Below are 21,740 nucleotides of genomic sequence, written 5' to 3'. Positions count from 1 at the left end.
TCTGTTCACTGAGGACCACAAATATCTATTACGTATATTTGTAATTTAATAATTCTGGTCCCACTACAGATTCACATGGACTGCAACACTGTTTTTGGTGAATTCAATATTCTAAAGTGTGTTCTGGGTCTTTTTAATATTGATTAAAAAGATGTAGAGATTAAATACAGAAATGAAGTACCATTACAAGCTGTCATTTTCTCTAAGGTGAGGCGTTGCCGTGCTTTATTTTGACACAGCACACGTGAGAGAACTAATTTTAAACTTATAGTTCTGGTAGAAAGATAATGGTAACGAGATTAAACAGGAATAATAGCAACAATATCATTTAACAACTTTATTTAGAAAAGAAAATGCATTATCATACAGGTGCACAAATGAATTTTCCAAAAGTATCCACTCTAGTTGCCATTTGTTGTCACATTAATATCACCGAGATGTGGCATGACCACATTAAATGTCCATGCCACAGCCCCACAAAGTCCATGCCCATCTTGAAGGGGGCGGGTTACTTCTCCAGTGGAGCATAATTCAACAATTTCTCAATAAGATCCACATGAGAAAGGAGCATCCGCCGACAACAGTATCTCTTCAGGCCCAGGGCATCAAGGGCATCACTTAAGAGGCAGAGACGAAGTAATGTTAGTGCTAATGCATGGCATTCAGTATCGATCAATACAGAATCAATATTTTCTGCATACAAGTAAGGATAGCACTGTATTGTAATGGCCTCAGGTAACTGCTATGATTTAATGCATCAATAGTCTGAGCCTAGACAACTCGAAACCTTGGAGGAAATGAGCATACCCTGCAACAGATGAATAGGCTAAACTGTTTTCATACGTTGTACTTCAACTTCACTGCTTCAAGAAAATATAATATATAAATTTACCAAAACATTCTGATTCATACAACTTTTATTTCATAAATCCAAAATCAACTTGAAAATGTTTTCACATGAATCAGCCTCACATTTCACCCTGTACACGCCCACATATATGTTCAATGTAAAGCACCATATAAAGGTTTATGAATAGAAAGGAGCATAAACTACCACGGAAACTACTGAGCAGGAGACAGAAGAAAAGACTAAAAATGAAAATGATTGCAACAATCAGTGGTGTCCACCACACTGGATATCATTTCTTAAATGTAAGTTTGATAGGTAAATGATATATGTTGTGGTGATCTGGACTGGCGTAATGATGAGGATTCATAAATATATTGAGTGTAATGTTGTGTCCACACTTGTCATTTACACAATCCACATGTGCAGGTAGTGGACACGTGCTGAGAGGGGTGACTGGATGAGGCAATATATGGCAAGTTGTTTTACTGTTCGGACCATGTGAATGGAAGAATGAGTGCAGTGACCAGTAGGTATGTATCTCACCCCTCAGTATACTCCGCTTGAAGTAGGCCGAGGTACGCCTCCCACTTGTTACCCACAATCTTCCCACACGTGAAGCACCGCACAGGGATGATCATTGTAAGACACCTGGGGACAGACGAGGCACATCACCATGTTAGTAGTCACACCCGAGAGTAAAAGGTTATGCTAGCACGGGAACGAGACAGATAGCGTCAATTAACCAGTTAATGAAAACCAATTATATCTTCCGTAAAAAACTACTGAGGCTAATGCATTTATTTGCTTTTGAACAACACAAAATACGAAGTTTAATAATACGGACGAGATTCCTCCTCCTGGGAAGTCATGTGTTATACCGGCTAACTTCAATGTTTTGCTTTAATTCCAGCTACAACGATTAGCTTCAATGGACCCGTTTATGTCGAAAGATTATCGCAAAAACAGTCTTAAAATACAGTATTTTGTGTAATCTGGACGCTGTTTTTCTCGCGCAGACGGGGAATTAAGATGCAACGTTAGCGCCTAGTTTCAGCTCGAGCACACAGGCTAGCCACGCGATTAGCACAACACTAACTGTTAGCTAACGTTCGCGGCCACGAAACCACAAACTGTTAGTTCTTTATCAGTCAAAACAGATTATGACACGTGTTAAATCGTATTCACTCACCGTCACTAATCTAGTTTACGTAAAACGTAAATGTTAAGATTGAGCGAAACTAGCTGTGAGAAAGTGATGGTAGCTTCCCTCGTTCCCTCCAACCGGAACAACATCAGCACTTCCGGTCCGCTCCTTTAAAAATAAAAGCTTTCACTCATTTTGTCTGGCTTCAGAAATGTGAGAATTTATAGATGAGAGACGGTGCATGTTTTGTTGAAATCTTGCTGACTGTCAGGAGTTTTGTTGCACCTCAGTAGCCTATATCTTTTGGGTGATCCTCCACCTGAGGCATGACTGCTGATATTGACTGACTGACTGCAAGATATTTTACAGTTGAATCATGAACGTTGTTGTCAAAGATAACTAAATACAGTAGTCCACACTTTGAATATGTGTTCAAGCTATGTTGTTTCAGTGTTCATGAACATGAAACATTTTGACAGCAAATACTCAAAATTGTTAACTTTCACACATTTTATTAAAGCAGCCTTGAATTAAGTGTATTGTGTCGTTTTTGATAATTCTAAGGAACATAATACCACTTCATAAAACCTCTAATTAATTCATAGAGCTGAAGTTGTATCTAAAAATATTTCATCCCGGAATAACTGCAAATAATGAAACACTCACTTGGGCCGGTTCACTGTCTTTAATCAAGGTTGTATTATGAGCTCTAACTTTTTACACTTAAGAGTTTGGGAGCAGAGGGGAGTGTGCATAAGAAAATATGTTAGAAATATATCCAAAATATATCATAACCATCATTTATCATCACTACAGTCACCAGGAAATACATAATAGCCATCATCATCATCTGTATCACCTTCATTGCCATCACTAACTTCATACATCATCATCATCACCTACAATATTATTACATCATCATCATTTATGTAATTTAACCTGCTACAGCACATGTGCTAAATAAGGAGTCCTATCTGAATTATTGCATTTATACGCTGTTGAAATTATGAAAATAGGATTTCTTTTTTTTTTTTTGGTACACTGTATTGTACATCGTAAGGTGAAGTTTGTTTTGGTGTTTGGCATACCGTCTTTTGAATATGGTTGGGGTGTTGACTGATGAATGAGATGTGTTCTTACCATATTATCTTACCAATGAATGTGTTGTAATATTCACTAGTGACTTTTATAAAATCAAATAATGGAAATGGAGTGTATCAAACCTGTCTTTCTGCTATCTACTTATGCAGCAGTGACATCCCCATGATCTTATGAGTGGACCCTATTGTGCACTGCTGTACAGGTGAGTGTTTGCTGTAACAAAATTGTGAATGTTTTTTTTTTTTTGTGTAAACTATACAACAGTAGTTAATCTACACCCCACTTTAATTGTATTAACAACCCATGATGCTCTTATTACATTTAAGTGGTACATAGCTATGAAATGGGTTTTTAATTGTATTCCTACAGCTACAGAAGTGGAGCACAATGAAGACATAAACGAATCCCATGTTTTGGCTTTAAACCTAATAGTGCTAACACTAATGACTGTTCATCCTGCCACAACTAAATATCTACTGTAAGATGTAAACCGATTGAATTAGAACTACTGTGGATGGTGTGTGAGACGTGAACGGTTATTGATTTCTGACATCATTTGACAGTAAAATAAAACTCTTTCTTATTCTACAGCAAAAGGTAACTTCACTATTATTCTTTGACACACACTGTACATGTTTTATCTCCAACATCCCCATTCATAACATTCCTAAACTGCTGCATGTTTCTATTTTTCTGTCTCAAAAAAAAAAACTTTAAAATTGCACTTTGCCATCTTCTTTTTGGATATGCTGGGATCAAGTTTCTCTTAACTCAATCCCTTCATGTAGGCATTGATTTAGCCCAAATATGTGCAATACATCACAATGCATATTTCAATCTGTTTTCACATATGCTCTTTCAATTGTATTATTTAAAAGTAAAATAAAACCTAGAACAACGCTGATAGCCTGGAGTACTATAACTTTCATTTTTAGGAATCATTAACTTTTAGCATAGTGAACCAAGCTGATTTCTGGAGCAAGAATGTACAAATATTGCAAGCTTATGTTAATATTTGTGCGCTAAAAATGATAAGTATTTGATTAAGCTACCTTAAGAGATTTTAGGCTGTTAGGTCCTACAGTGTTTAAAAAAAAAAAAAAAAAAAATAGATTCATACAATTCAGGTGCAGTACTGAAGCAACATCATGCATATACTATATGTAATTATGCTCCATATACAGCCTTTATCAAAACATGAATGGTTTGATTCACTACAAGTGAAAGCAGGCTAAAAAAAGAACCTAAGATGCACAGTGGCTCCCCATCCCCCATCGGTACCATAATAGTCTGCCAACTGCTCTGCAACAACTCTCTAACTCATCAACCAATACATATTTTAATTTGAAATAATGATTTGGTTTTAATTCCTCCTCGCAAGTAGCAACACTCCCAGCAAGATGGCTCCTGCAGCCATGACGGCACCACCGATGAGGAAGGGTTTCAGGTGTTCCAGAGAGTCTGTGCCGGAGGCTGCAGCCTCGTCACCTTCCGCCGCTGCATCACCTTCTGCTGCCCCATCCTGGGGAGGAGGAAGCTCTGGCTCGGGAGCTGCAGGTGCAGGGTCAGCCTTGCGTGGTGGGGCTGTCGGCTCCTTCTTCTCTGCTTTAGTTGCTGCTTTGGGTGCTGGAGCCCCGGACTTGGCCTTGGCTTCCATGGACTCAGGGACAGAGGTGCCGTCTGCTCAGGATGAGTCTTTATAAGGTCGGCTCTGTGCTGCTTCACTGATGAAACACAGTAAATAGACACAGCCAGATTATCCCTCTATATTAAGCTCAAACATGATGTTATCTGCTCTGATGCATGTAGACTGACATACGAAAGAGCCCCTAAAATCCATGTGTACAGCGGTGAAGTAGTCGTGTGGTGGTGGGGCCCTATATGTGACCTTGGAAAAAGATGACATTGTGGGAAGACGCCAGTGCTCAGAGGACAGAGAATAGTTTAGTTTGGTCTCAGCGGCTGTGACATAATCTTCCTCTGAAAAAAATAATCTTGCGGCACCTTCCTGTGTAAAGCTTTTTAATAGGAAAATCTACGAGTTTTGTTATAAAGAGGGAACTACAGCTTAGAGTCTAGGAATTAAACGTAATTTTTTTTTTACCCTGACGAGAGCCTAATACAAATACAATAACATGTAGATTTAATCTGTTTCCCCCCCGTCTTGCTCTCCGTCCTCTCTGCAAAACTGCATGAGTCATGTGTGCTATAAATGGAGAACAAGATGGAGGAAAGAAATAAAGACCACCAAGTCTGCGAGGTAATCAGTGAAATGCAAATGAGGCGGAAGGAATTAAGAGGAATAAGCGCTGCTCAAAATGGAATGAAGGCGTCATAGCAGCTCACACTTTACAGAATGTAGCCTGGACACATCTTCGCAAAAATACTTCCAATTAAATCCAGCTGTGACGTGATGAGAGGAAATATGGACTTTACATACCTCTCCAACAGCTCTGTTGAGATTACAATAGAAGTAGAGATGGAGGAGGAACTGCAGCAGTCTCTGGAAGTGAGAATGTCCTTAATATTACAAAATGAAAAAAGCGGAGTGATGGAGGACACCGAAAGCAGGAGGGAGGAGAATGAGACAGGGAGAGGAGGAGAGACTGGGATGTACCATCTAGTCCTCAAGAATAGGGGGGTTCTACTATTTGACTATGTCCTGGATTTTAGAAGTGCTTTTTATTAAAGAATCCAATGGATTATTAGTATGATTTCAACATGGCAAATCTTGGTGTTAGATTACTTCTAAAGATATAATACATGTTGCACATAGGACCTTCTGAGAAAAAAATAAAGTCCAGTCATTTTTGGGGTACAATTTCTCCCGGAGAGTAACATTTTAATTGTTTTGGCTCTTTACTCAAGCACATTTTGATTTCAGATTAAATAGTAACTGAGGTTAAAGTGATGACTTTCACGTTTGAAAGTGCTTAAGGGTTTCAATGCTTTGCACATACCATCCTTATTTTAAACAGTCTATAGCTCTTTTCATTCAAAGATTTACATATTTGTATTGGACATTTATATTTCATTCATTGACTTGTAGGAGACTTCATTGTTTAGTGTTTTCTAAATGGCCTCATTTATATAGCGCTTTTATCCAAAGCGCTTTACAGGAATGACTGACATTCACCCATTCATACACACATTCACACACCGACGGCGGAGTCAACCACGCAGGGCGAGAGCCAGCTCGTCAGGAGTAATTAGGGTGAGGCGTCTTGCTCAGGGACACCAGGCACTCAGCTAGGAGGAGCCGGGGATCGAACCGGCAATCTTGCGGTTGCCAGCTCTACCTCCTGAGCTAATGCCCTCCATTATTACGTTTATTGTTGCTGCTATACATACCATGGAAAATCTTGTATGTGAAAACCTACTGGTTAAAAATAATTTTCTGATTCCAGTTCTTCTGGTTGGTTTTATCCTGTTTTTTACATGAAGCCCCACAGTCTCTGACAGGGCAGCAGATGATACACTGTGACACCACAGCACATACCACAGTGACACCACACACTTTTCTGTCAATTCCCATAAGATGGTTGGCCACTCAGTTATGAGTTATGAGTCATGCTTTCTACTCCATGAAGGTGAGTCATTGGACCCGTCTTTACAATGTTGAAATGAAATGACACACTAAAAATGCAGATTTATGTTGCAATTGACAAACTGATGACAGATAGCTTTGGATCTATTTTCAGACAGATGTCCGCCAAATAACCTGGAGCCCTGAGCTCAGCAGTCTGTGTGAAAGTGAGAAGTCCCTGTGACTGGACTGGATCAGGAGGTGTTTCCCATTAACTCGATCTCTTTTTTTTAATAGATTGTTGGCTTTTCCCTGCATTTTTGACAGATGACAGTACACCTAGTCGTGTGTGTGTGTGTGTGTGTGTGTGTGTGTGTGTGTGTGTGTGTGTGTGTGTGTGCGTGCGTGTGTGTGTGTGTGTGTGCGTGCGTGTGTGTGTGTAAATGCGTTTTTATGACGTGACGCGGATCCACGCCCAGTATACGCCGACCCAACGAAGATTGCAGTATGCCAAGATTTTAATCGGTATAGGACGGCGTTATCGGTGAAATGCGTACTGGTTGACGCAAAATACGGCACCAAAACGAACAAGTCGAAATCCTCCTTCCATTTTTGCATCAATTACTATCTTATTACCGAAAGCACAATTTGATCTTTTCTGTTGGTCGCTGTGACGCAATCGAAATAACGTGTAAACGTACACCTGTGGGAGACACGTTCATTTAATACGTTTTACGTTTGGTAATAATAAAGGGTAATAACGAGTTAATGTATGATTTGTATGATGGTTACGTGTAGGTTTGTGTAGCCACTCGTTTTACAAACACGTGATCTTTCTACTGAGATTCCCGGGATCTTTGACCGTCGTCTCCCAGAGAGGAGCGGTAGCCTCTTGGACAACACTGCCCTCTTTGATTCAGATGCAGATTCCTCGATATTCAGAAACCACCAGTGGCGCCCTTTCTCTCTCCGCAGGATCTCCGAAGTTCCTGCGGTCCGCCGTGTACAAAAAAAAACCCCGAGGCAGGTGTACGTAAACATCACGTTGTACGGGATTTGCGCAGCCAAACGCGGAAGGGGAATAGCCGATTCGTACGTATTTTTTTCCTCCCTTTCTGTGGGAGAAATCACCGAGGGGATGGGCCAGATCCCGTGGAAACGCCGTCTCCGTGTAGCTGGTATCCGTGGAGGGGTGCGGGAGTTGTCCTGGTAGCGCACACACAAGCCGCCGACTGCAACGGGGGGGAACAGAAAGGCTCGACTTGTTCGTCAAACCCAGAGGCTCCGTTACCGTCCGTGGACGGGACTCATCATGCCGAGCTCCGGCGGGGGGACGTGAAAACGAGCCGCAGTCTGCCACAGCTGACGACGTGTTGCAGTCGAGCGGACCGACGGAGGATCCGCCAGCGACCGTGTAATCAATAACGCTCGTCGGTGGCATGTAGCCTACGAGCTCTGCTTCTGACAGCACCGAGGAGGCGCCGGCTCTTTGACGTCTCTGGGTCCGTTCGTTCTCCCGATGAAATGACGTTGGTGTAATTCCGTCGGTGAGACATTTGTGAATCCATCCACCCAGCGGGGCCGGTGTCGGGGAGAGCGGGGCCGGTGTCGGGGAGAGCGGGGCTGAGGGGGGGTCAGCAGGAGGATATGGGACAGCGAGCGGAACCGATGCAGCGGGTCTCGGCAGGGCATCGTCAAAATACAGGTGAGCGACGGGATGACGCGTCTGACTGGCTGGTCACCTGCCTGTTAGTATGCACATGTAGAGCACCGGCGCTGTGACCCGGCTTTTTAATCCACGATTCAGTGCTGGTTGGAGGCCACATCTCCTTCAGCTAGGCCCGCAGGATGCCACCGGAGACAGCTGTCCTGATTAAACGAGATTAGACACTACTGCCGCGGCTGCTGGAAACATGCTGTTTGCACACATAAACACATCGGACTGCAGCTAAACGGAGCTCAGTGCTTCAAATACAGTTTGTTAATCTACTGTATCCAATGCCAATCACATGATACAGGAGTCCAAAGTGATGGGGCAGTTTCTTAGCCTCATAGGTGTGAAGTACAGCCAGTACTCCAAAAAATATTCACTTAAAGTAAAGTAAATGACAAACCCCAGTAGCAATATTGATGTTGAATTATTTTCTTATTCTTATAGCAGCTGCATGATCCCCTCCACTGGAGCATTCACTACCAGAAGGAGACTTGATGCATGTAATATCTGGTCTATGCTACAGTATATATGACATGTTTCTTTTTTAAGAAAAGCACCATGGCACCACAGTAGTAAGGGGAATGTCACACCTGTTATTGGCACACACACTGAGAATCTTTCACTCATAATTAGGTCCCTCCTTTTCTCATGACTTCCAGTCGTGCATATATTTTTTTCTCCATGTCCATATGAGTGCAGAAAGCCTTCATTGAGCCATGTTTCAGCATAAAGGACCATACGTGTCCCAACGACAACACTAAGACCTTTGCAATTAAGATAATAATATTAAAATAAGAATATAACAATCCGGTCTAAGAGAGTTTGGCCATTTTTGAGGAAAAAACAAGACAAGTTAACAATATTAAGTTATAACATAAAGTGGCACACGCTGTAGTCTTCTGTTTAATGCTAAGACACCAGATAAGTTTGTTATTTAGCAGAAGCACTGTGTGTCTTGCTGAATTTACGTCCCACAGATGAGTGCTGGACCCTTTTACTGTTAACATCTTTCTTATTATCTTCTTCCTGCACTGAGTCCAGCCTCACACCTGAAGCACATTGAGTGAAGGCGAGCTTACAACATACATATTTAATCATATTTTAAATTAAAAAAATCAACCCAAGCTCATCCATGTTAGGCTGCATCAACACCCGTGTTTACACTTGGTTCCCTGGCATCCCTGTAGGCTTCAGCCCTAGTGGAAACCAAGCGCCTCCAGGGAGTCCTGGCAGATACAGTATGTTGTCTCTTTGTTTTCCAAAGTGCACACATGATGCGTGACCTTGCCTTGTGCCAGAAAACTTGCTCCTGAACTGTTATTGACTAATTATTTCAGATTATTGGATTGAACAGTCCAGTACTGGTGTTTAAGTGTCTACAGGACTAGAAGAAGACAAGCATCTTATTTTATGTCATCAATATGACACATACCATGGCCACTTTTGTGTGATACAGTTACTGATCTCCAGACAGGAAATGAGAGTTTAATGTTACCCTTGTATTTGCGTAAGTTCCTCTTTTGTCAGAGTTTGGTGTATTTTTGTTAAGTTTTGTAAGAAGCACTAAGGCTTTAAGGCCTGTATAATCTCAATAGCCCATCTGTACTGTTGTGTTTCTGCATAGATGAGAGAAGAAAGCAAATCAACAGACTTTTTAATAAAAAAAACACACTTGTGCTCTATTTGGGGGAAATCCCTTTCATGAATTTATACTTTTACAGGTAAAGTGAGGAGTGGTTTGAGTGAAACCTTTACACTTGAAGTTAAACTGCAAATATTCTGCTCAGGTTTACATTTAATGCTTTATCTGAGATAATGAACCAAAATAAGTTACCCTTTTATTTTGAATATGCCATGGCCTCTTGAAATGTACATATTGTTGACAGCGTGCAGAATACATGTCAGTATTTAATAACATGTATTGTAATTGGACTGAACATTGTTTATTCTAAAACTTTGGAAAAATAGGAAACGGGAGCTCCAGTTACCTCTGTTTGTTCTCTTGTCAGGCATGGAGCTTGAAATGTAAGTTCATGAGAGATAATGAGGCGATTAATATTTTCAAGTGCATCATGGGAGATGTGATCTGAATAAGCCATGTGTGAAAGGGCCTCACTCCGTGATAAAACCCGGGAGGCAGTATTGACGATATGACAGGTGCTTTGCAGGCAGATGTATTGCAAAATCTATAAGGTGCAGAACTGAAATCAAGCGATTCTGCAGCGACGCCATTACAACAAGACAGCTGTGTGAAAACTACAAATGTGTGAAAAACACCAATTTATATGGCCACTATGCATTCAGCACACTGCTGAAAACCTATGGCTGCAGCGCTGTGTTGCATGGAGCAAACTGCTGCAGTTTATTTTCATTGACGAGATACACTGACGAACAGATATGTACATGGTTTGTGGCCGTATGCCACAGACAGGTTGGCACAGCACATATGTCACCACCCCAACACAAAAAAACCTTTCATCCACAAACACACACACACACATGCGATGTGCGGTGCACATACTATCACATCAACTGAAAGAAGAGAAAACGGAGTGGGAAGAGGTGAAAGGGATTGAGTGGGTGGCAGTGGGAGAAAAAGATGGAGAAAGAGGCAGAGGGAGAGTAGGAGTGAGTGGCACATGGCTTTCAGTCTAAAAAAAGATGGGCAACATGAAACCAGAATCTGGATAAGCTAGATAAGCAAGAGGAGGGGGACAGGAAAAAAAGGCTGGAGGAGAAAATGTAGGTTCCCTCTGCACTGAAAATGGTGCAGATGCACACGCTCGGTTTCATGCTCATAAATGTCCTCTAAAATATGAATACTGAATGAGCGTGTGGGTAGAAGGAGAGAGCATGAGGATGGGAAGACGGAAGATGAGAAAGGCGGAGGATGGAGATGGGAGATGGGTGAGATTCTTTAGGATGGACAGAATACCCCTGTGGTGTGACAGAATGGCAGCAGACAGGATCATTAGAGACGGCAGGAGCGGAGCCAGGGATGTGACAAATGCTGGAGAGAATCTTGATCTGAGCAGAATGTAACACTGACCCGGGCAGAAAAAGAGAGAGGGACCGGAGCAGATGAATGTACGATGGCGAGCAAAGGAGACGGAGAGATTTGGGTCGGTGCTGCAGTCGCACCAGCATGCCAACCAGGCACGACCGTAGCGTTTTCTCCAGCCGTCCTCGGGAGTCTGTCTGTCCATGATTGTGGCCAGCTCACCACATGCCAGCTCCTCTCCAGCCTGCCGTCACGGTCCCTCCAGGCAAACGCTGTTCCTTTCTTGTTGATGTATTGATTCTGACACTACAACAAGCCAAGACAGGGCAGTCACTGCATACCTGTCTGCCTCACTGTGTGCCCACAGAGCTTCTCTTTCATAATACTTCACCAACTGATCACATGATATTGATATGATTCAGTGTCGGCATACGGTCCGTCAACTTTACCGCCAAAGCTACATCCTTATATTTTTTGCGTGCGCCGACAGCCTGGATGACATTAAAGGCACTGTTCTCTGGATAATAAACAGTAGATACTTCCAGCTATTTTCAAATGTACACATTTTTCAATCGCCAAATAAAAGCACTACTTGAATAGTCGCATCCCATGGACGTGAAATGGACATCCGTAACCTAATGCAGATACCTAATGTCAGATACATCCGGGATGCATTATGTACATATGGATGAACCGAGGGGACACACCTTTGTTTGTCTTCACATCCAGTATGTGAGCGTTTGATGCTGACCTTTAGTCAGTGTTTGGAGAGATCTATAAGCAGGAACAAGAGTCACTTCATCAACATACATGTTGGTTTAAGATTGATGCAATTTAGAAATGTAGTTCTATAGCACATATTTACTGTCTCCTCGTAGAAAATGCATGATTCGACAAGATACAGTACGTAGTTGAAGCACCTTTGGCAGCGATTTACAGCATTGCGTCGTCTTGGGTTTGATTCGACAAGCTTTGCACCTGGATTTGGGGATTTCCTGCCATTCTCTGCTGATCCTCTCAAGCTCTGTCAGGTTGGATGGGGTCAATGGACGGCTATTTTCAGGGCTCTCCATAGATGTTCGATTGGGTTCAAGTCAGGGCTCTGGCTGGGCCACTAAAGGACATTCGCAGAGTTGTCCCTTACCCACGATACGCATGATGCTGCCACCATCATGCTTCACTGTTGGGATGGTATTGGCCAGGTGATGAGCGGTGCCTGGTTTCCTCCAGATATGATGCTTAGAATTGAAGCCAAACAGTTCCATCTTGGTTTCTCACAGTCGGATTGTCCTTTAGGTGCTTATTTTGCAAACATGCAAGCTTTCATGTGTCTTTCACTGAGGAGAGGCTTCCATCTGGCCATAAAGCCCAGATCGTGGAGTTTTGCAGTGACGGTTTTCCTTCTGGAAGTTTCTACCATCTCCACACATGATCTCTGGAGCTCAGCCATTCTTGGTCACCTCTTATCAGGCCTTTCTTCCCTGACTGCTCAGTTTGGCTGCAGGCAATCAGATCCAGGAAGAGTCCTAGTTGTTCCAAACTTCTTCCATTTAAGAATTATGGAGGCCACTGTGCTCTTGGGGGGGCTCCAATGCAGCAGACATTTTTTTGTGAATTTCCCCAGATCTGTGCCTCGACACAATCCTGTTTCTGAGCTCTGCAGGCAGCTCCTTCGACCTCATGACTTGCTTTATGATGACAAATGAAATGCTCCTTTTATAGCTGGCTACAGTGGCGATAGATGTAGTGGTTTCTCAGGGAGAGGATGTGATGGGAAATAAAGAGGCTGTAACCAAGCGGATGTGTGCCACAGTTTGGCTTGATGCTGCTGCTGTTGCTGCAGCAGATTCATGAAAGTGAGATGGTAGAGCAGGATATGAAAACACCTGCTGCTAGTCATACCAGATCAACCTGCTGTCTGTGAAACAAGGAGTATACATGTCGAGTCAGATGAAAATCCAGTTTGCCTTTTGTGCAGATTTTAGATTCAGATCCAGTATCTGTATCTACCTCAGGGATGGTGTAGTGGTGTGTTGACTGTGTTCTGTGTAATTCTTTGAGGAGTGAGAGCAGGTGAGTTTTAACGTTTCCCTCTTATTAGCCTGTGTGTGTGGACATAATAGCAAAGCTAGATTTTTTTACAATTCACTTATAGTGTTGCCGTGTGTAAGTGGATTTTATTAGGCCATAGCATGTAGGAGATTCATCAGAAAAGTCAAAGGCAATCATTCTCAGTAAAACATTTCCCATGCATGCCTGTGGCCTGTTTGTTTCATGTCCATGTCAAAGACAAAGCCGTAATGACGGACGGCGAGCACTGTCATTGTTGTTACATCATTGTTGTTGCGTCACGTGGGTGCGAGCCCGGGCCTGGCACACAGTAGCATGCTGCGAGGAGCACAAAAGCATTGCTCACATGCAGGAATATGTCACAGTCTTTTCACAAAAAAACGCATGTCATTTGGATTCAGACGAGAGTCACTAGCTCAGGATGGGAGTCAAGTGTTGGCATGAGTCATGCTGAATGCAGTAAGCAAGCAGAGTCGGGGACTGCAGCTCAGCCCTGAGCTCTCTGTGTAGTAGAGTTTCCCCTAAAGGTCAGCTTTTAGACATTTAGATGATCTTTTGATCTCAGGTTACAAGCACAGCATGGGTGTGTGTGTGGCATTTGCTGTATTTATCGCTGGAGGAAAAATACGAACTTGCAAAAAATTTCAACGTCAGGAAGTTTCTCTTCTATTCCCTCAAGATTAATAAGGGATTGACTCAGCATTTGCTTTAACCTGACTCTGCAGTTTCCTTAAGTAAATCATGGTGGATATCATTTATATGATACGAGCAAAGCATCTGCTAGTTGAATCAATATTCACAGTAATATAGAAAAATTGCGGCCAAGAAGGATATCTTAAATTATAATAAGTAGTCATGCACGTTAGGAACACTTGCTGGGTACATCTATGTGGTTTTTAAATCTGAAAAATGTAATTGTGGTTATGCAGGCATGACAGTTTCTCACTGATCAGAGGCAGTTATTGAAATAGTTTCGCCCACAACAGCTCAAAAAGATTGATTTTACACTCGTGAATGCACATTAGGGTATATAGAAACATAAATCCAAATTGTGTCAGAGCTGTTTATTATCACAGGCAGGAAAGGGTTGCAGGAAACAAAGTCATTCTTTGCCCCATTTACAAAATATAATAATATAAAGATAAAAAATAAATTCCATCAGACCAATTGTGTCTAGTGAGAGCTTAATATCGTAGCATTTGTAGTATAGTGTATTCTTTGAAAGATAATTAACTATTGCAGTGAAAAAATATGCTGTAATCCTTTATTCGGGATAGGATTTGGCAGCATTTGTGCGTATTGGTCTATTTTATACCATCATTGTCACAGGAATGTGTTGTTTCACACTCCTAACTAACAACCCAATTTGCTCGTCACGGAGCTGCAGGTCTTTATTTTTCTGAAGATATGCAGTTTTCTGATTGGAAACATCTTTTATCCACCCTTCTGGTTTACTCACAAATTTGCAGTTGGTTAAAGAAGTTAAAGGGACAGTTCACCCCAAAATCAAAAATATGTGTTTTCCTCTTACCTGTTATGCTATTTATTTATCAGTCTGGATTGTTTTTGTGTGTCTTGACACTTGGCTTGTGGTGCTCAAAGCGCCAAACAAATAGTAATGGTTTAAACTGGTTAAAAGAAAATAGTCTCCACTCCACTCCCAATGTTTGGGTGACTGTGCCTTTAACTGATGGCTGAGGTCCCTGTGCGTAATGATCTATTAGTCTTTCACTGTGGTGAAAACAGTGTACGCAAGTGCATCTCCTAATGTCGACAGTAGAAGCTTAACAGCACCACTAACAGGCATAAACATCCTCTGGGTGATGGATGGGAGAGCCCATGAGGAGGCAACTGGTGAGGAGAGATGTGGAGTTGTATTGATGACCGGAGTCCTCGTCCATGAAACGAGGAGCAGAGCCAATCTCGCCAGAGGTCAGCGCTAATTAGTCACGGTACCGATTTGAGTATATCTCTGTGCAGTTTGATAGCTAACCAATACTCAGATTATTGGGCTAGTGCACTGGCTTCTGTAAGCCTGATCTTGGGACTAGTCGCAGCGGTACTTATCCGAGGCATTCGTGGCTGGTCTTGGTTTCACCGACCATTAAAGGGCCATTTTTCAGAGGTGTTTTTAGCACATTGATCTCCTTGGAACCTTGAGAGTGATCAGTCTGAATTATTGGCTGACCTCAGAATCAGTGGTTACAGTCACTGCCTCACAGAGGTCTGAAAATGGGAGAATACTTGAATAGAGTTTGAAACAAACGGCCGGCTCGTGGTTGTGTTACAAATGATTTACGAGACTTAACAAAGAAATTATGATAGTGACTGGTATCTGATTTTGGGGCTAATGATAATGCCCGTCTGGAAACTATTTCCAAAGCACAGGTCATGCTTAAATATATCAATCATCTTAAAAGTGATGTGCTGCCTCTTCCTGTTGCATATTCATGTAGAGAGCTTACCTCTGGACGTTTGCTAGGAAAATCAAACCATTTGAAGGCATCACTCGTGGGTAATGGTGATGGCATCTTCATTTATTTTTCATAGATTTTAAGCAAAAGAATTCTCAATTTTGAAAATAATCATGAGTTGCAGCCGTGATTGCGAATCAAACAATATGAAAAAAATCTTCAATAAAATGAATTCATAAGGAATAAAGGATCAAAAATATATAAGAAATATGAGCAGTCATGAAGTTATTCATATAACATTTCTGTACTATTTTTAACTGGGCATCCGAGCAAATAATAGATTTTTAATTTTACCTAATGAAATTTTGTTAGCAGTCGGTAGTTATGTTATTGGACACATACATACTTTCTCCATTAGGGATATTTGATTTGATAGTAAGCTAAAATAATGATCATAAAAAAAGCTTTGTTTGTGCCAAAATTAAAGTGTTCTAACTGAGGGATTAAGGCAGTTTCCAGGCCACAAAATGGATGGATGGATGCATAATAAAGGGATGGATGCCCGGACAGATGGAAGGAGCTGGCACCACCCACTTATAATAACTTTACACTTCGACAAGGTCACCCTGTTACTTTCTACTGTAATCCAATTTAATTTATAACTGTGTCACGATGTTTTTCGGCCGTTGGGGTCTGCTGGGAGTTTAAGCCCTATCTTAACAACAGGCCGGGGGGAGAGTGCTGATGACGGTGTCCCTGGAGGTCTAGCGGGTGCCTTTTTGCATTCAAGAGATCTGCTTGATTTCACCCGCCTGATTGTTTTGGCCTCAATGAGATTTGGCGGGAGTTCAGATGTTCCCTTATTTCCTTTCCCCTCTTTTCTTCCTCCCTCCTCCTCCCACTGTCCTCCTTTAATGTTGCTCCAACTCAGAGAAAGTTTGACAAGAAGCTGTGAGGTGACTTCAGTCACACAAACCTATTCACATATCCTTGTTTCCTCCAATCTCTCACGTTATCTCAAAGCCGACGAGCCACATTGTGGGCTGAGACTAAGAACCGGTATCTCCAGGTCAATCGTTGCGCTACACGTAATGAACGGTATCGCCCTCCCGTCTCCGCCGAAGCTTTGGCTTTTTACAAATAGTCCCAGCAGGCACCCGAGCTTGCATTGAGGCATCGCTGACGTCTTCCTGCAGATTTCACTGTGTCATCTGTCCTCTTTGGTTGAAGGTCAGCCAATCAGTGAAGCCCCCTGCTGTAGTGCTTTGATTGGAAGGAAACCTTCATTTTGTCACTACACTGCTCTTGATTGGACTCTTCTGCTGCTGTGAGCCAGTTGTTGTCACCTTCCAACACAGCTCCGGCTAAGTTCATGTGAAAGCACTTTTGAAAACAGAAGGAATTATTTGTTACTGGGCCTAAATTGCCCTGCAATACTTGGTGTGTTGTTATTTCCGTACGGTGTAATTTTCAAAGATTTCGAGAGCTTTCATAATTTCCTATTACTCTTGAGCTTTTACCATATGAATGTGACGATTGTGGTGGCAATGTGCTGTTCTGTCTGCAGGGTTTTCCTTTGGTTTTAGCCCATTTTTCATGCAGGTAAATGTCAGGGGTTTGAAATGAGGGATGCATTAGATAACAGAAACACGATAAAATGATATCCAGCAGCCGAGTGAATCCCAGTTTAACAACGCTGAGGTGATATGGCAGTACTTTATATGTTGACATTCAGTTTGCTCACCAAAACACATGGTGTATCCTTGAGACCTATCAAACGCACTGAATGCATTTTCTTCCCCATTAAACTTTTGCAAAGCCAATTTTCTTTTATGTATTTGAAAACTGTATTGTTTACAAGCATTTTGATACAACATGATTCACTGCCACGTGATAAGTGGAATAATGAATTCTTGCTGAAATAACCAAAGAGCAGAGACATTATTTTATTCAACATGATTTAGGATTTTTGATCATGCTTAGAGAGAACCTGACGATATACACATTAAGACAAAGAAATCAGATTATTGAAACAATAATAGGCTTATATAGGCTTTTACAGTTCAGTAGGTCTCCAGTTAACTGTAATGTAGGTCAAATTTGCACTAAAGGTGCAGTATTGGACTGTACCAGCTTAATTTCATAGGTGTATAAAAGTAAATATAATTGCTAAATGTATGTACATAAAGGAGCAAAAAGTCCAGGAGTCCATATTCCATGTTGGTCCCAAAAAAGAGGAAACCACATACAAATCAGTGCAGGTGTTTAGGCTCAACATAGAAACAAACAAGGGAACTGGCACACAGCGAAACATTGGAGAGAAGGAAGGTGCTGAGAAGTCTGATGCGTTACAATTTTAAATCTGATGAAAATATGATGGAACTTACAGTATAGTTGCCAATTCAAGGCTATTGGACTGTGAATATTGAATTTTGTTCGAATGAAAGGTGAGCCCAGGGGGCATAGGGCTCCTTCTGGCAGGATGTTCTTCAGTTTCTCTCTGTGTTTAGTAATAAAAGCAGAAACATTTTTTTTTAAAAAGGTATTTCTTCAGCAGATTTGCTCAAAGGAAATGCCAGTGTTTTTCTGTAATACTCCACACGTCTCTCCTGAGAGCTATGTAGGTGGTGGCACAAATGCCTCAATTAATGTTTTTTTTTTCTCTTGTTGCCTTATTTCTTTTTTCAGAGGTAATTAAGAAGTACAAACAAGGGACAGGAGATTCTTTGCACAAGAAATGTCTGTATTAAACCTTTTCAAGTCATGATAATGTGCTGAGCTAGTAAATTGTATACATGTAATTCATGGTATAAAGCATAGGATCGATTCGGTCTTCTGTACTTGTGTGAAGGGGAAACTCCTTGCAGTCTATCCAGGTTCTGATCTCTTATATTTTATTATTAGTGCAGATTTTAGTTTTTTTCTTGATTTAAAACCATTACTCATGGTAGTGCAGGACAACGAGAACTATTGTCTCTCTTAAAGGCAAGTCCTTTCAGACACCGTCTCATCCATGCATCTGTCATCGTTACTGAGTTACCCGTGTTATTTTCACAGCAAGAATTGTTCTGCAAACAGACAGTTGTTGAGCTGGATTTTTATGACCAGCTTGCACTGTCTCCATCTAACTGAGCATGTCACTCACTGGGCTTAGACACTCCAGGAATGGGATGACATACACAACGTTCTGTAAATACCTGACATGCACAAGGGGTGAAAGAACGTTGCTATATGTTCCGATCCAGTACATTTCAATAGACCAGCGTGTACACGACCAAGTTGCTCTCGTCGTCCCAGTACTTGGGTCTCCTGGTCCAATCTAAGTTAACTTGTTGTAAGTCACTTATATGATCCCACCAAATTGGCTGTTTACTCTGCGGTAACAGTTTTTGTGGAATTGCATCTTTGCTGCAGTATTTCTCCATTTCAAACAGGAAGATCTAATAATAATATAATCATATAATATATCCAAAAAACCTTGGACGAGGGAACTACTGATCACTTTAAAAATGTGAAAAAATGTTCTGAACCAATACTTAAAAGTGTGCTGGAGAGTGACCAACAAGAAATCTTAAACCCGACTTGCGCCTCGTTATGTTTTACAGTTTTGCATTGGCATGATGGATGGCATACTTTTTGGACAGAATTGAAAAATCTGTCCTTTAGCTCTCAGCGAATATGTCGTAGCGGTGTACGATAAAGGCTGTATCAGCCCGTATCGGCACCATAAGGCCTGCATCAGCCTCTCTGCGGCTCCTTCTCTCCCGTCTTATTTCCTCCCTGCCATGTCGTTGCAGTTCACTTCAGTTTAGCCCAGAGGCAACTTGAGTGAACTCACGATGCTTTTTTTCAACGAAGGGAACAGACGGATGACGTAAACGAAGCTCTTTCACTCAACCAGCATGGTACCATCATGTCAAAGCTGGTTCTCTGTCTATTGTTCATTGAGTGGTGCGTTTTCTCTGCATCCCTTCACATCCCATTATCCTTCACTCCTCCTCCTGTGCGAGTCTATTTTTCCTTCTAATCCCTGCAGCCTTCTCTCAGTTTCAGTTTCATAAACAGAAAGTAAATCACTGTCCTATCATGTCGAGCTTTGAGCGAGATTTGCCCCGTCACTTCATCATTAGTTTCCCTTAACCCCTTTCCCTTGTCGTTTAAAGCTCGTCGTGTGAGATTATGACAGGGCAGCATGTCGGGAGTTAGGTTGAACATTTTCATAAATGTCTGTGGAGAACTGAGAAGAGAGAATTGACTCATATTGAAGCCAGTTTTCTGATGATTCCTAAGTTGTCCCTCTCCCTCCGGTCTTCCCTCACAGGGCAGTGATGCCTGGCATGGTGATGTTTCGGCGGCGCTGGTCAGTTGGCAGTGATGACCTGGTGCTGCCCGCCCTCTTCCTCTTTCTATTGCACTGCATCTGGTGAGTCACCGTATTTATTTATTTTTGCATATATATATATTTAATTTTCAATAAATCAGTGTGTCTCAGCATGAAGATGTATATATCCCTTACCCGTGGCTTTAATTCTCAGGTTGGTGGTACTCTCCGTGGTGCTGTTCGGCCTCCCATACGGCTCAGACCAGTCCTGTTCTGTAACTCTGGTGGACCATGGCCGAGGGTACCTGGGCATCCTGGTCAGCTGCCTTATCTGTGAGAGCGCCATCATGTGGTTGAGCATGAGAGGCAGCATTCTGTACACGCAGCCCAGGGAAGCTGTGCAGTATGTCATCTATATACGACTAGGTGAGGAGCCTTTTCTTCTAAGGCTCTCTTTAATCAGGATGACCTGTTGGTGCTTGTGAGGATGTGCTTGTGAGGATTAATTGTGGTTTCAAGTGAGGATCATTTTTCATCCCACTCCGCCTCTTTCTCTCTCTCTCCAGCTATTCTGCTGGTCGAGCTAGTATATGCTGTGGTGGGAATTGCCTGGCTTGTCCAGTATTATCAGCCTTGCTCTGATGTCACTGCCAAAAACCTGGCTTTGGGTGAGTGAAGGAGGATATAAAGGAGACATTTTAACTTGAAAGTGGTTTGTTACGCTTCAGTGTGACTGATGTTTTAATATTCCCTGCAGGAATCGTTTCATGCAACTGGCTAGTGATATTCAGCGTTTGCATTACCCTCACGTGCACCTTCGATCCTACGGGTCGGACTTTTGTCAAACTGAAAGCCACCCGTCGGCGTCAGCGCAACCTCACTACGTACACACTCAGGTATTGACGGGGCTTTATTTCCCGCTCTGTCACTTATTCTGCCTCGACACGAAAACGAAAGCATCCATCCTGTTTTTCAAGCAAATTCCACCTTGACAGTGTTCCATGCACTTCTCTTCCTACTAGACACCGGCTAGAGGAAGGCCAAGCCAGCAGTTGGAGTAGGAGACTTAAGTTCTTCATGTGCTGCACAAGAGCCCAGGATACACAATCAGTGAGTCACAACACTCACTTACCCGTTTCCTCTCTGCGGTTAAAAAGAAAAGAATGAAACCATGAATATGTCCGGCATAACGTCCAGTGAGCTGGTTATTAAAACAACACCTCACAGGATGACTCAAGACTGTGACACAAAGGAGCTATTTAATTAAAATAAGAATGTAAATGAATGTAGTTTCAGGCTAAATCAGAGTGCAAGGTTTCATAAATATAAGTCAGTCCTTATAACTGCAGTCATATAAATTCTAGTAACTGCCCGTTCACTAGACTGGACTGCAGAACCGAAGTAAAATGAAAGTAAAAAATAATTCCCGAGAGATTGCCATCAGCTTTTAGCCAACTGTCCGATGTGTTTTTCCTCTCTGGCTAAATTAAAGACATGTCTTCAGTGAGTTGGTACAAATGGACTGGACATGTCAAACCCTCAGGTTAGTGTGCTTTGAAGCATTGAAAGTACCAGGCACTTCTATTCTGCCTTACATGA

At 42.1% G+C, this 21,740-nt stretch overlaps 2 protein-coding genes and 1 long non-coding RNA gene across 3 annotated transcripts in view; 1 reads left to right on the top strand and 2 right to left on the bottom strand.

Annotated features, from left to right (window-relative positions):
• Positions 1-322: 322 nt before the first annotated feature.
• polr2l (RNA polymerase II, I and III subunit L) lies at positions 323-2,148 on the bottom strand. The gene is made up of 3 exons (XM_084006153.1): positions 2,040-2,148; positions 1,394-1,498; positions 323-617 (listed from the first exon to the last, which is right to left on the bottom strand). Exons 2-3 carry the CDS (start codon positions 1,486-1,488, stop codon positions 509-511), a joined length of 204 nt encoding a protein of 67 aa, XP_083862279.1. The 5' UTR covers positions 1,489-1,498; positions 2,040-2,148; the 3' UTR covers positions 323-508.
• Positions 2,149-3,034: 886 nt separating this feature from the next.
• LOC311017266 lies at positions 3,035-6,155 on the bottom strand. The gene is made up of 2 exons (XR_014597615.1): positions 5,536-6,155; positions 3,035-4,819 (listed from the first exon to the last, which is right to left on the bottom strand). It is a non-coding gene; the product is annotated as an uncharacterized lncRNA (long non-coding RNA).
• A 1,418-nt stretch (positions 6,156-7,573) lies between these two features.
• The window catches only part of dagla (diacylglycerol lipase, alpha), a 31,714-nt gene continuing 17,547 nt past the window's right edge, over positions 7,574-21,740 (top strand). Inside the window, exons 1-6 of the mRNA XM_084020901.1 lie at positions 7,574-8,326; positions 20,142-20,243; positions 20,356-20,567; positions 20,708-20,809; positions 20,899-21,037; positions 21,164-21,251. Coding sequence (XP_083877027.1) covers positions 20,149-20,243; positions 20,356-20,567; positions 20,708-20,809; positions 20,899-21,037; positions 21,164-21,251 — 636 coding nt within the window. The 5' untranslated portion in view covers positions 7,574-8,326; positions 20,142-20,148. The remainder of the gene's footprint in view (positions 8,327-20,141; positions 20,244-20,355; positions 20,568-20,707; positions 20,810-20,898; positions 21,038-21,163; positions 21,252-21,740) is intronic.

Source organism: Eutrigla gurnardus (genome assembly GCF_963514095.1).
Source record: "Eutrigla gurnardus genome assembly, chromosome: 1".
Classification (NCBI taxonomy): domain Eukaryota; kingdom Metazoa; phylum Chordata; class Actinopteri; order Perciformes; family Triglidae; genus Eutrigla; species Eutrigla gurnardus.
This window is presented reverse-complemented; position numbering and strand designations above follow the sequence as displayed.